This window comes from Capsicum annuum, chromosome 11 (genome assembly GCF_002878395.1).
Source record: "Capsicum annuum cultivar UCD-10X-F1 chromosome 11, UCD10Xv1.1, whole genome shotgun sequence".
Classification (NCBI taxonomy): Eukaryota; Viridiplantae; Streptophyta; class Magnoliopsida; order Solanales; family Solanaceae; genus Capsicum; species Capsicum annuum.
Genome location: NC_061121.1, coordinates 91002521 through 91015638, shown reverse-complemented (window position 1 = coordinate 91015638; position 13118 = coordinate 91002521). Strand labels below are relative to the sequence as shown.

Below are 13118 nucleotides of genomic sequence, written 5' to 3'. Positions count from 1 at the left end.
TCCGTTTTATAAATTATTTTTTTTCTGGAAAATCTTTAATAATTACTTCCCACATAACAGGTCACAAGATTAAATGACATTTTGATACATTATATATATATATATATTTAAACAATCACAAAATTCAAAAATCATTCTATACATTTTTAAAGTTCACACTAAGTAAACCGTTGTGGGCCCATATTTTGATTCTTTTTCACGGTCTAAACTTAAATTTTTCTTTAGGTACTATATTTGGATGGTATAGTTGAACTCAAATTTTAATGACCAAATTTATAACAAGTTTAATTATTTAATTATATTAGTCTCAGTAAATAAGTGTCATGTCAAAACATTATTGTCCGTCCTCCTAGCGAAAGCTAGTGATTTTTCGGCTTCATCCAGCGACTCTGCAGATCGTTTTGAAGACGGGAAATGAAGTTTACTCGTGGGATGCGCAGATGCACAGACGATGAAGATAATCTCGGATTCCAAATCACAGTAGGAAGCTGGTTAAGTTTGCTGTAAATAATAGTTCATGCTATTATTTACAAGTCTTTGGTCCCGCGTATCTTCTTCGAAAGACAGCTCAATGTTATTTTCTAATTACACTGCTTCTCTCCAGTTTAAAGCCCTCAATATATTATGCTGCAAGATCTGCAAAATAATTCTTCTAGTCTACTAGTGTTAAAAAAGGAATATATAACTACAAATTGCATGCTGCCAAGTTCCAGATGATCTATGACAAATCATAACCATTGAAGACATAAATTATACAGTGAGCACATGAGCATGTCAGATTGAGATGCTGTTGGGAATACCACGACAGGTAACGCCAGGACCAGAGGTAGGTAGCAGCAGTTCATATGGAGGAACACCAGCACCACTTCGGTTTTTAAGACGGATATCCTTGTTTCTTTGGTTGATGGTATTTTCTATCTCCTTTAATTTGGCACTGAATCTTTCAAAAACCTTCAAAACTTCATGATCATATATAGAGAATCTTTGAATTTCGTGCAACTGACACATGTATTCCTCATCAGCTGAATGAGTCGACAAGGTATCTTGAACAGCCATCACTTTAGTAGCTTGAAGTTGAGTAGGCAAAGATGCCAGAAAAGTGTACTCAGGGTGAAGAATAAAGTTCTCATAGCTGGGATCATCTTCATGTGGGATGAGCTTTCGCATAAGAGTAGGACGGTTAGGTACATAACCTCCAAAAGGGTACTGCCCAAAGTTAATTGCTGCATGTTGGCCTGAGGCAATCCAGATCATTGTGGTGAGTATGCCAGACAAGTCTTCTTTGGTAACAAGCTTTGGCCACCAAGGCTCATTTTTCTTATCGGGGTGTCCCTTGTTCTTGATCTCATTCCACCAGCCCTGGAGCTCAACATCAGACGTGACAGAATTAGGCTCGGAGTAGTAGTGCTCAACATAGGACTCGACATATTCTTTTATGGCAGACCATATGAGAAGGCCGTCCGCTGCATAAGGGTAGTCTTCAATCACAAGTTTCACCCCCAAAGGCATCGATGGATCCTCTACAGCCATTCCCCTTAAAAGAAGTCAAAATTTTAATTATTAGTTGAAAAGTTGCAATAATCGGATGAAACAATAAGCTTAATCTGAGCTTGAGAGTACAAGGCAAATAGTTATAGTTCAAGGTTTAAAGAGGTGTCATGCTTGAGATTTTTACCTTCTTATTAAATCTGCAGGCAGCGCTTCCATATCAAACTGCCACATACTCTTGTAAGCTGCAGAGCTTATTTCCATTGAATATTTTCCAGGGCTAAAACATGCTTCAATAACTCCACCCCCATTTATCAAACTCTGCCTTGCAAGCGCATTGATTTCCAGTGTGTAGCGCATATGAGGGTGAAGTAGCTTGTAAATTGGGTGCATTGAGCTAAGATGCCTATGAGTTGCAATGATATATGGTTCCATACAAGCATGAGTCCTTAACCTGAGAATTTTATTTTACATGCACAGTGAGGTTCCTGACTGATTGGGTCAAAGCTAAAGAATGGTCAATGCCAAGGCCAAGGTTCCACCAAAGTAGAAGATTATTAAATTTATGAAAGCACACTGAGAACTAACATTGGAAGAAATCTACGCAGAAATGTTTACAAGAAAAATAAAGGGCAACCCGGTGCACTAAAGCTCCTGCTATGCGCAGGGTCGGGGGAAGGGCCCCACCACAAGGGTGTATTGTATGCAGCCTTACCTTGCATTTCTGCTAGAGACTATTTCCAAGGCTTGAACCTATGACCTCCTGGTCATATGGCAGCAACTTTACCAGTTACTTCAAGGCTCCCCTTCATGTATACATGAAAAACATTAAAAGAAAAAAAAGAGAAGGGTTCTAAGCTTACCAATGGTTCACCAACTGATGGATGCCGGCATCATTTGAACAAACATGTGCTTTGGCTAGATTCCAGATCCAGTGATTGGTTGCATCATGTCCGTGGGAGAATATACGCTTGTTCCTAGGTGAAGAAGGTGTAGGAGGCAGTGAAAGTTCAATGATAATTGGCTTTAAAACACCTCTGGATGTGTAAAAGAAAAGTGTTCTTGATGCATAAGCTTTTCTCCCTAGCAAGGAGTTCATCTTCCCAATAAATGGCAAAAGCATGTCATGATAATCAAGTATAAACAATCTCTTTTCTTCAATAGCCTGAATAGAAAATTTGAGATGAAATTTTAGGTGTAGAAACACACCAAAGCTAGATTTCCCAAAATAAATACTTTGGAAAAGGATCATTACCTTTTCAACACTCAGTCCATTAAGCTCCTGTTCTATAAGATCCCTGGTAACAGCTGAATCAGGGGGGCCATAAACAGCTGGATCTAGCTTGCTAACAATTGGAAATTCCTGTTAAATATCCACAAGCTTAATGAACATCTAAAGAAAGCTTATAATTCATTTGGTACAAAAATAATAATTAAAAATTACCCTCAAAAGTTCAATGTTCACAGGGTTAACCCCTGCTAAAGCTTGTCGGGAGAACTCATTATCTCGCAGCCACGCAAATCTATCCCCTGCAAGACAAACCAGAAAGATGCAGAGTGCATGAAATATCACTCCAGAAGCAATGTCGGAAAGAAATTATAGGATGGTAGACAGAACTCCTCAAGTTTCAACTTTCAACAATGCTAGATGATAGAGGTAAAACATATATCAGTCAAAAAGTAGATGTGTGTGCTTACGTTTGATTATAGCAGGAATCTCGTACTTGAGCAACCTTTTGCTGACAGAAAATACTTTATCCAAAGTATCAGAAAGAAATTTATTCTTCTTTAAATCTTTATCATCATTCAAGACAAACCCATCGTTATACAGCTTATCTATGTCTGTGAAGTTTGTAAAGGGAATGTCTGAGCTTGACAATGTAGCCGCAATTAGTGGTACCAGGTTATGTAATAGAGCTTTCAACCTTCCAGCAGAAAAAGTATTTTGCTTAATTTCTTCAAAAGTTTCATCTCTAGGGACATAAACTGGATGAGGTTTCTCTATTCTACGCTCTGCAAGTGGATCTGTCGGCATCCAAAGATCAAGAAAAAGTCGGCAAAAGAATGTAGCAGAATTGGAGTGGCAAACCTAAATGAAAAATATACTCTTCAGTACCTTTCTTAGTTGGACCTCTACCAGTCCGACAGCGCCTAGGATAAGGTCTCTCTTGGCCACCTATCAGAGGTCTAGCAAGATCCTCACTTTTATCAGGATTGCCTAAATCATTGTAAACGTCATAATCATAGACTCGTTCATGTAGCTTCCTCTCGCCTTTCCCATTGCCACGAATGCTCAACAAGTCTTCACGTCGAAGATCCTTGATGCCAGGTGGTGTTTGAGATGGGAGATATGCCTGTTATAAAATGCAGCGGCATCCTTGATCAAGCACAAGTATCTGCTTTGCTTATGAAAATGAAAAGTAAAATCATTAGAAAGTATGTCGCTTACCTGATTTTGGAAGATAATTCTACTCTCTGGACTATCTTTCTGAGAATGAATCCATGTATTAACACTAAAGAATAAAGGGCCTTCATTAAAGCCATGAACAACAATCTGCACCAAGTGTATCTCTTTGTCAAGGAGATTGGTAATAATGATTGCTCCAGGGCATCCAAAATCGTGTGGTACAGTGAAATTGGCAGCATATTCAACTATATATGGATGATCAGAAGGCTTGGAAAACCAGCCCCTCACATAAGACTCCGCATACTTTCCCGACTTGGTAACTGTGAGTAGAAAAACGTTATAGTACTTCGTTAACCTCAGAATACTACTCGAATAAAAGTGTCCTGTGGAATGAAGTTGATATTCTATGGTCCATTCCACCAGTCGCAATAAATGGTATCGTCATGAACTAAGTCTGCAACAGACTATGTTGCTAATCAAGTTTTTCACAACAGAAAACAAGACAAATGAACTAAAAAGGCACAGAAGTGCTAAACAGTAAGAAACGTAAAACAGTTGAGGGAAAAGGGCACAAAAATAATGAATGACAATATATATCCGCACAACGTGTGTTCCATTTTTCACCAAACTATATTAACTTATCATGGTTAAGTTATTGAATCAGTCAGAATGTATAATAATTTACCATAGTTCCATAGCTAACTAATGAGATTATTTGCAGTTATGGAGCCTTTCAAAATCGAAAGAAGTAAACACAAGAACTAGACGAAGTGGTTCCTTCAACATCTGTTATATGTATAAAAAATAGGAGAATTTTAGTAGCTCAGTTAGTTGATTTGCTACCTGAATTTCACTTTGGTGGTGAGGGTGCAATCCCCCACCTCGTACATCCCCTTCCCCTACCCCCAATTAAATAGTAAAAAGAGTAAAAACTAGTTGAGATTTGAAAGCGAACCAGGATCAATGTCTTGACTAATGAGCTGAATCAAGATTCCCCTTCCAATCCCATTCATTAAAGATACCCACTGATCTTCAATCTTTTCACTGATTTTCTCCTTCATCTTCTTCCTCAAAGTGATCACTGCTTTCACATCTCTCACCCCTTTTCCAGAAAACCCATTACTCTCTTCTCCAGATTTCTCCACCAACTTTCCACTTTCCACTGTCTTCTTCTTCTCCTCATTCCCACTTTGAATCACAGCTTTAACTTTAAATCTACTAATCTGACTACTGATTTTCCTCCTTGTTGTCATGATCTCCACAGGTGAGCGGACGGTGAAGACATGTTGGATTTCTGAACTAAGTGGAGTGGATCTTGGTTGAGCTGTAAACATCATTCGAATGATTGGACCAACAAAATTTAAAGACTAGAAGTTGATCAAAGAAACTTATTTCTATTGTCCAGAAGTGGTGGTTTCCACCGTGCAATTACCAAAAAGATTCCTCCACGTTCACTTAATTATATATATTATGTCTTAATATATAATAATTTTCTTATTTTATTATAATAGTTTAAATATTTAATATATTTTATTAATTTATATTAATTAACTATAACTACATATTAGAAGAATTTTTTTTTTTATTTAATTGATTATCACGTTTAAAACTAATTTGTTATCACAAACCACAATAATTAATAACTTAAAATATTTTAAGGACATATAGAAATTTTATTGACTCTCATTATTTTAACAATACCATATAAATTGAGATAAAAGAAAAAATATTGCAAATCATAATAATTAACAACTTGAAATATTTAAAAGATATATAAAAATTTTAGTTGATTCTCAAAATTATATCGAAACCACATAAATTGGGACACAAGGAGTAAATATATTATTTGATAATTACATAAAAATTATTATAAACCACAATAAGTAATAAGTTAAAATAATTTTTTAAAAATAGATAAAAGTTCTATTCAACTCTCAAAATTTTATCGGTACACCATAAATCATGACAAAATAAAAAATTATCTTAATTAATTGCAACTAAATACAATAACAACAACAACAAAACCCAATATATTCCCGCCTAGTGGGGTCTGAGGAGGGTAGAATGTACGCAGTCCATACCACTACCTCTAAAGAAGTAATTGACTTTTATATAGAAAAATAATCTTTTTATTTATTTATTTATTTTAGTAAAGTTAAATTTTAAAATTATTTTTTTCTTATATAGAAATACTAATATTTAAACTTAACTTTAAACTTTTAAAGTACAAAATTAATAAATTTAATTTAATAAAATAAATTTCTAATGAATATTTTCTTAGAATTTGTGTTGGGTCAATATGTATCAAGTTAAAAAGAAATAAAGAAAAATATATAGTAAAATTTTATTATTGTAAAAGATAAATATAATGCGCTATCCAATAATATTTAATAATATCATATTTTGCATATGCAAATATAGCATCCCGTATTTAATTAATATACTATTTCGGTGAATTATCGATGATTACTATCGGATATGATAAAATTATATTAATTTTTACAGTAATAACATAATCAATCACTCATAATTAATTATTATGAGTCATCTAGGTATTAAGAAAACAAATAAAATTTAATAAAAAATAAAATAGACATAAAATGCGAAATTTACTCTTAATGTTTTAAATTAAATTTTCGTCTTTCGAACGATGATTTTACTATATCACTCCTTATTATAAGTCATTTATGTATTAGAAAAATACGAATAACAAAATGATATGTCAACATAAAATATTTGATTGACTACCAAAATTATATTAGTGCCACATAAATTGAGACGGGACAGAAGAAGATATAAAGCAACATATATTATTTGAAAATGAAATAAAAAGTACTGTAAATAACAATAATTAACAAAAAAAATTAAAAATTAACTGATTTCTGTTGCTTCAATCGTGATTTTAATGTATCGCCCGCAATTAATTATTATAAGTCACTTATGTATTGAAAAATTAATAATATTGAATCCCCGATTTTACTATATATATATATATATATATATATATATATATATATATATATATATATATTTCTATTTTATAGAAGAGGTGGTTTCGACCACCTTTCATGCAATTACTATATATATATTTCTATTTCTATTATATTATATTTCTATTATATAGAAGAGGTGGTTTCGACCACCTCTCATGCAATTACTATATATATATATATATATATATATATATATATATATACTATGAATAAAAATTTTCATCATATTTAAAAAAAAAAAAAATTACTACATATACTCAAAGGGAAAAAGAGTAAAAACACACAAGAAATAAATGTAGAGAAATCAAGAAGCACCAAATAGATTATTAACATTTGTAACATTTAATACATTTCTAAATGTTTCCAAATTCTTCGTGAATCAACACATACACATAATAAAAATAATAAATAATAAATAATAAATAATAATAATTATATTTTACTATATCACCCCTAATTAATTATTATGGTCATTTAAACATTGTGTCACATAAGTTGAAATAGAAAAAAATATCATAAATCACAATGATAGAAAATTTAAATTATTTTAAAAAATATAATTGGCTATCATCGACACAAAACTTCAGACAAAGAGAGTAGCATATATTATTATAAAATTACATAAAAAGTATTATAAATTATAATTGTTAATAACTTAAAATATCTTAAAACAATTTAATATGTTATATATTTCAAAAAAATTACATGAATTGTAGGGGGTGCGGATTAGGCGCGGTAACTTTACTAGGAAATAAATAGTTATTAAGTAATAAGTATTTATTTTTAAGTAGATTATTTCGTGTATATTATTGGTTGGTTTAATTTTCATTTTTATCTTCTTGACTTAAGATGTTTTATTAATTCATATTCTAAGTTGGATATTATCGTAATTAAATTATCTAATGTTTTAGGATCTTCGTTAGTACTATATAATCTTTTGTATTCTAGGTATAAACTATATAGTTTAGTTTCAATATCTTTTAATGATTTATTCTTTTCGTAAGATGTATTCATTAATTTATGTAGTTTATTATTTTATCCTATTGAAAGTTTAGCAATTTCTGTGTAGTATTTTATTCTAACTTTGCTATATTCAATGCGTAGGTTTATGTTCTTTATCTGATTAACTAGTATTTGTTGTTCATGTATAGGTAATTTTCCATCTGTATTAAATAATTTTTCGTATGTATTAAATAAATCATTATCTGTATCTTCTCTTTCTAAGGTTAATTTCATTTTAAGTAATTTTTCTTCTAGTGGTCTTTTTTCTATTTCAAGTTGATTTCTGTAATTAACTTCTATATATCCAATTTTGCGTTTCTCTATTTTTTTTATATATTCTATCATTTATTTATTCTGAATAGTATCCATCTGAATCTAAGTAATATTGATGTTCATAATATATGTGTAAGTTTTCTATACTGTTTAATAATTCTTCCTCTTCATAATCTTGTAATTTTTCCCATATTATTTTCTTTATGTCTATAATTTCTATATTTCTAAGTATATATAAAACAATTATTTTAATATCATTTGTCATTTAAGTTCGATTAAATGCTTTTTCATAATATTTTCTAGTTGTTTGTTTTAGTCTAAGTAATTCTTGCATATTTTCATTAAGGAATTCTATATATTTTATATCGTTAGTTTCCATGTATTTGTCTAAATTTGTTTTCATTTGTTTTTCTACTAATTGTATATTTTTCATATCTTTTTTCCAAAATCCTAGATATATGTGATTTATCATAGTTGATGTGTACGTAAGTATTTATAAGAGTAATTAGGTATATGTGGTATGTAATTTATTCTAGCTATATAATCTTTACCGAATATTTTTTCTAATATGATTTTTCTTATATCTATTATTCCTATATCCTTAATCATATACAAAATAAGTATTTTAAATTTATATACCATTACATCAGATAAATAATTATTCATTTTCATAAAATTGCTATTTTCAAAATATTTCCTTCAATCATATACATAACAAAATATGGTCATCTTAGATTACTATATACTAGATTATTCTTAAATAACATGTTCTTTGGTCACTATTAGCATGGCAATTTGGATACTTTTCCCTTAAACAGCGCCTCTACTCTGGTTACTCCCCATCACGGCTTCTTGCCTCATTGGTTTCACCTTTAGGATGACATAGTTCTTAGGGATTTTTCTCCTTTTCCACTTTGCTAATAAACTTCTTAACATATTATTCTTCGAATAATTCTACTATAAAGTAACTAACATGAATTTATTTTATCATACCATGATTATTGGGAATTATAAATTTAACTATTCATAATTATAAATACATATACCTGTTCGGGTAGGTTTGATATTTCTAAGCTTTGTTCCTCCATAACTTTTTCATTGAAATATACCTTTTTTTTAATAACTAAGCAAAATATTTGTTATGGATAAGAGAGAGTATTTGTGCTTCAACTCATGAAGATTTGCCGTGCAATGCCTTCGGTTCATCTTATTTATAGACTAAAACTTTACAAGAGTATTCCTATTTTTACACGTTTCTAAAAAGTCTTTTAAAAAATTATCTACCTTATCTACTTTATTTTACAAAAGTCTTCTAATAAGACAAAAGTTATTAATTCCTAGACTAATAACAGTCAAAAACCTATACATAAGATTCCAATAATTTACGTAAAGCAAATTGTGAAAGTTTACATGTCGTTTTCACAATTTAATAGCTTGTTTTCTATTATTACTCCGTTGATATCTTCTCTTTGTCGTATCTGCTGCTTTTCCATATCTCCATTATTGCTTCTTATCTTGTATCTTCCAGTTGGCGTTCTTATCTTCTTGGTTGATTTTTCTTCTATTCTAGCTGAACTTCTGGGATATCATTGTCTCCTCCATTACATTTTGAACATTTATAATCTAGATATTTATGTCCAATTGTCTTGCAATATATGGTTAATAATTCTTCTGAAATAAATTTTTCTCTGATAGCTCTGGCGATAGGTTCCGTCTCTGGTTTGAGCAACGTCAGAATTCATTGCCTAATAGTTTCCATATCTGTTTCTCGTAATTCCTTTGAATTTAAATATATTAGTAATGATTTATTGAATAATAACTCCATATGGAATTTTAGTTGCGGTATGTGTTTGCTAGCTCTTGCAAAATTGTAGATAGTCCGATAATCCTCTTATTCGAATAAAATTTTGGTATCTCAATTCTAGATATTTCTGGTTGTGGAATAATATCTTGTGGTATAATCATATCTCATGTCATTTCTATCTTTACAACTTGTATGGGTTTTTTAACTTCATCATATAATATCTCTGCTGGTGCCGTGTAAATTTTTATAAAAAATAAGGTACCTTTGGTTATTCTTTTAAAAATACTAAATGCTTCATATATTTCCGGTATAGTGGATATCTCATTTTCGTCAGAGATATATACAGTACTGAGTAGTCCATAGTCATAACAAGTTTTAATTAGACTTGGTTTGGTTTTAGGTAAAGCAATTAGCTTATTGTATCCGATCAATCTTTGGGTTATATAGTTTGTATTTGGTTCTTGGATGTTTATAGCTCTGGGGTTAGTATTTAAAAAAGTTTGTACATTGTAGATATTTTCTATATATGTTAGGGCTGTGTAGTTGTAGGTCTTTTTGTCTTGATTTAAACTATCTCGGTATGTGGTAATTTGTGGGGGTATAAACATGGGATCTTTTGATGTATTTGGAATATATGATTTATCAAATAGCTTGTTTAGGTTCATATTTGTGTTTTTCCTAACTCCTTTACTTGTACCTGCAAAAGTAAATTGGTAAACGTTATGGGTTTTAAGCAGTGCCCCAACGTCTCCTTCTAGCTCTGAAATTTTAATGTCTTTCGATCGATATAGCTCTGCGCACTGCTGAGTTATCTGATTTGTAGCTATAGACTTCAGTTTATCTTCATTAGTCTTTAGCTTTTCTATTTCATTACCCATACTGTCCACTTTCATTAAAAGCATAGTTAGGGTTTTGAATATCTTTTCTAAAGCATCATCTTCTATTATATCAGTTCGTGTAGCTTTGTCTTGATATGTAGTCTGCAATAACATTTTTGTTAGTACTAATTACTTCAATTGTAAATGTAAAATTTAATATATTCAAGACTAGTCTCTGAATCTCTTTTGTTGTAACTGAATTTTGTATTTTCTTTGTTAACCACCAGCGTACCAGTGTATGATCTGTTCGTACAATAAACTTGTTATATACAATATATGGCTCAAATGCTAATAAACATTTATATAATGAGCATAATGCTTTTCTATTTATTTTTCATTTTATTTCTGTTTCATTAAACGTACCTGAGTAGTATCTACAATGATGTTCTAATTTTTCTTCTTCATATATATATTTAAGTACTCCTCCATAACTACAATCACTAGCATCTGCTTCTACTATATATATAAATTTTCTATTTTCATCTGGAAATTGTAATTTTGGTAATTCTTTACAAAGTATTTTTATTTTCTGAACTTGTTTTTTATCTTCTTCGTTATAATTATATTTTACATCCTTTTTTAATTTTTTTTGGAGGGGCTTTAGATTTTCTGCTAATTTTGGTATATATTCTCTTACTTGGTTTACTAATCCTAAAAATGATTGTAATTTCTTTTTTGTATCTAATTCTTCTTTTGAATTTATTATTTTTTGTACTATATGTTGTTGCATTTTTACTCCACTTTTATCTATTTGTATTCCAAAAAATTCTATCTGATTTTTCATAATTTCTGTTTTCTTCTCACTTAAACTTATTCCTGATTTTTCTATTATATCTGTAAAGTGTTCTAATAATTTTCAATATTCTTGTTTAGTTTTTGTATATAATAGTATATCATCTATGTATACTATACAATTAGGTAGTTGTTTAAAATAACTATTCATAAAATGTTGTTATCTACCTGGTGCATTTTTATATCCAAATGGTAGTACATTCCATTCATAAAATTCTTGTGGTACCGTAAATGCAGTTAATTCCTTAGATTCTTCTTCTAATTTTAAATGGTAAAATCCTGATTTATAATCAAATTTACTAAAATAATTATATCCTTGTATTTGTCTTATTTTTAATATCTTAATTGGTATTAGGTAATTATAAGTCATTGTTTTTGCATTTAAATTTCTATAATCAATAACCATCCTACTTTTTCCTCTTTTTTGTTCACTATGTTTATTTACTATAAATGTTGGGCTATTATGTTTACTATTACTTTTTTGTATATATTGTTTTTCTAATAATTCTTCTATATGCATTTTAAATTCTTTTAAATCATCAAAATTATATGTTAATAGTTTCTAGGTTATTATGCTATTTTTATCTATTAATTCAATTTTATAGTGGTTTTATGTTTTCCCCATCCTTTTAATGGATCTTCACTATATAATTGTTCTAATTTTTTCTTAATTATTTCTATCTTATTTATTGAAAATATAGTTATTTCCTTTTTATTTATTGAAAATACGACCAGTTCTATTGTATCTTCAATATTTTTTATATTTTCTAATTTTTGTGTAATTTTTTCATTTTCTTTTATCCAATCAGTTTTCTTTCTTATTTTATTAATAACTCTTTTTGCTCTTACTTTCTGTTTACATGGTGTTGTAAATCACCAATCTGTTCTAGTTATTATATGTGGGTATAATTTATCTAAAAACGGCATTCCCAAAAGTATATCTTTTGATGTTAGCTCATAATTATAGATTTCTTCTATTGTTAATATTTTATCCCATACTTGTGTTTTTACATTCTTAGCTTTATAAGTAATTAAGCTTCCTTCGTTATTAAATTTTTGAACTATTATTGGTGTCTTTAATTTATCCAATTTACTTTTTGGTAAACAATTATATCTACATAAATTAGCTTATGCTCCTGTATCTATCATAGGCGTATAAATCTACTATAATATCCTTCTACTACTATCTTCATTAATACATATATTTTCATATCATGTTAGAGCTCTTCTTAGGAATAATCTTTCCCTATTATATGTTATAGATAATTGTGTACGTTCTATATTGTATGGTTTTACTTGTTCTAGCCATTTAATTCCTAATATTATGTCTGTTTTTTGCATTTCTTCCTTTATTTCAAATTCTATTTTCATTTTTCTAACTCCTATGATTATTTCTTTTTCTGCTATATTTTTAGTGTTTATTAAGCTTCTTGGTAGATCTGGGCATATATTATTGTCAGATTTTATTTCTCATTTTTTAT

General features: G+C 29.8%; 1 protein-coding gene across 3 annotated transcripts; it reads right to left on the bottom strand.

Moving 5' to 3' along the window:
- Positions 1-550: 550 nt before the first annotated feature.
- LOC107847668 (lipoxygenase 6, chloroplastic) lies at positions 551-5348 on the bottom strand. Of its 3 annotated transcripts, XM_016692060.2 has the most exons (9): positions 4851-5348; positions 3938-4215; positions 3605-3842; positions 3187-3513; positions 2933-3018; positions 2744-2851; positions 2352-2653; positions 1676-1942; positions 551-1534 (listed from the first exon to the last, which is right to left on the bottom strand). In XM_016692060.2, the coding sequence occupies exons 1-9, from the start codon at positions 5230-5232 to the stop codon at positions 775-777; spliced, it is 2748 nt and encodes a 915-aa protein (XP_016547546.1). In that variant the 5' UTR covers positions 5233-5348; the 3' UTR covers positions 551-774. The 3 variants fall into 3 exon arrangements, with proteins under 3 accessions (XP_016547546.1, XP_016547545.1, XP_047254796.1); XM_016692059.2 differs by having other exon boundaries at positions 2352-2851; XM_047398840.1 differs by lacking the exon at positions 3187-3513.
- Positions 5349-13118: the final 7770 nt, after the last annotated feature.

Bases quoted from the DNA above. Each gene is read 5' to 3' on its own strand.
- LOC107847668 (XM_016692059.2), bottom strand. From the start codon at position 5,232: ATGATGTTTACAGCTCAACCAAGATCCACTCCACTTAGTTCAGAAATC. The intron at 2,852-2,932 runs GTAATTTTTAAT...GATATTTAACAG, and splicing joins TGAACATTGAACTTTTGAGG to GAATTTCCAATTGTTAGCAA. The intron at 1,535-1,675 runs GTAAAAATCTCA...ACTTCTTTTAAG, and splicing joins CCTGCAGATTTAATAAGAAG to GGGAATGGCTGTAGAGGATC.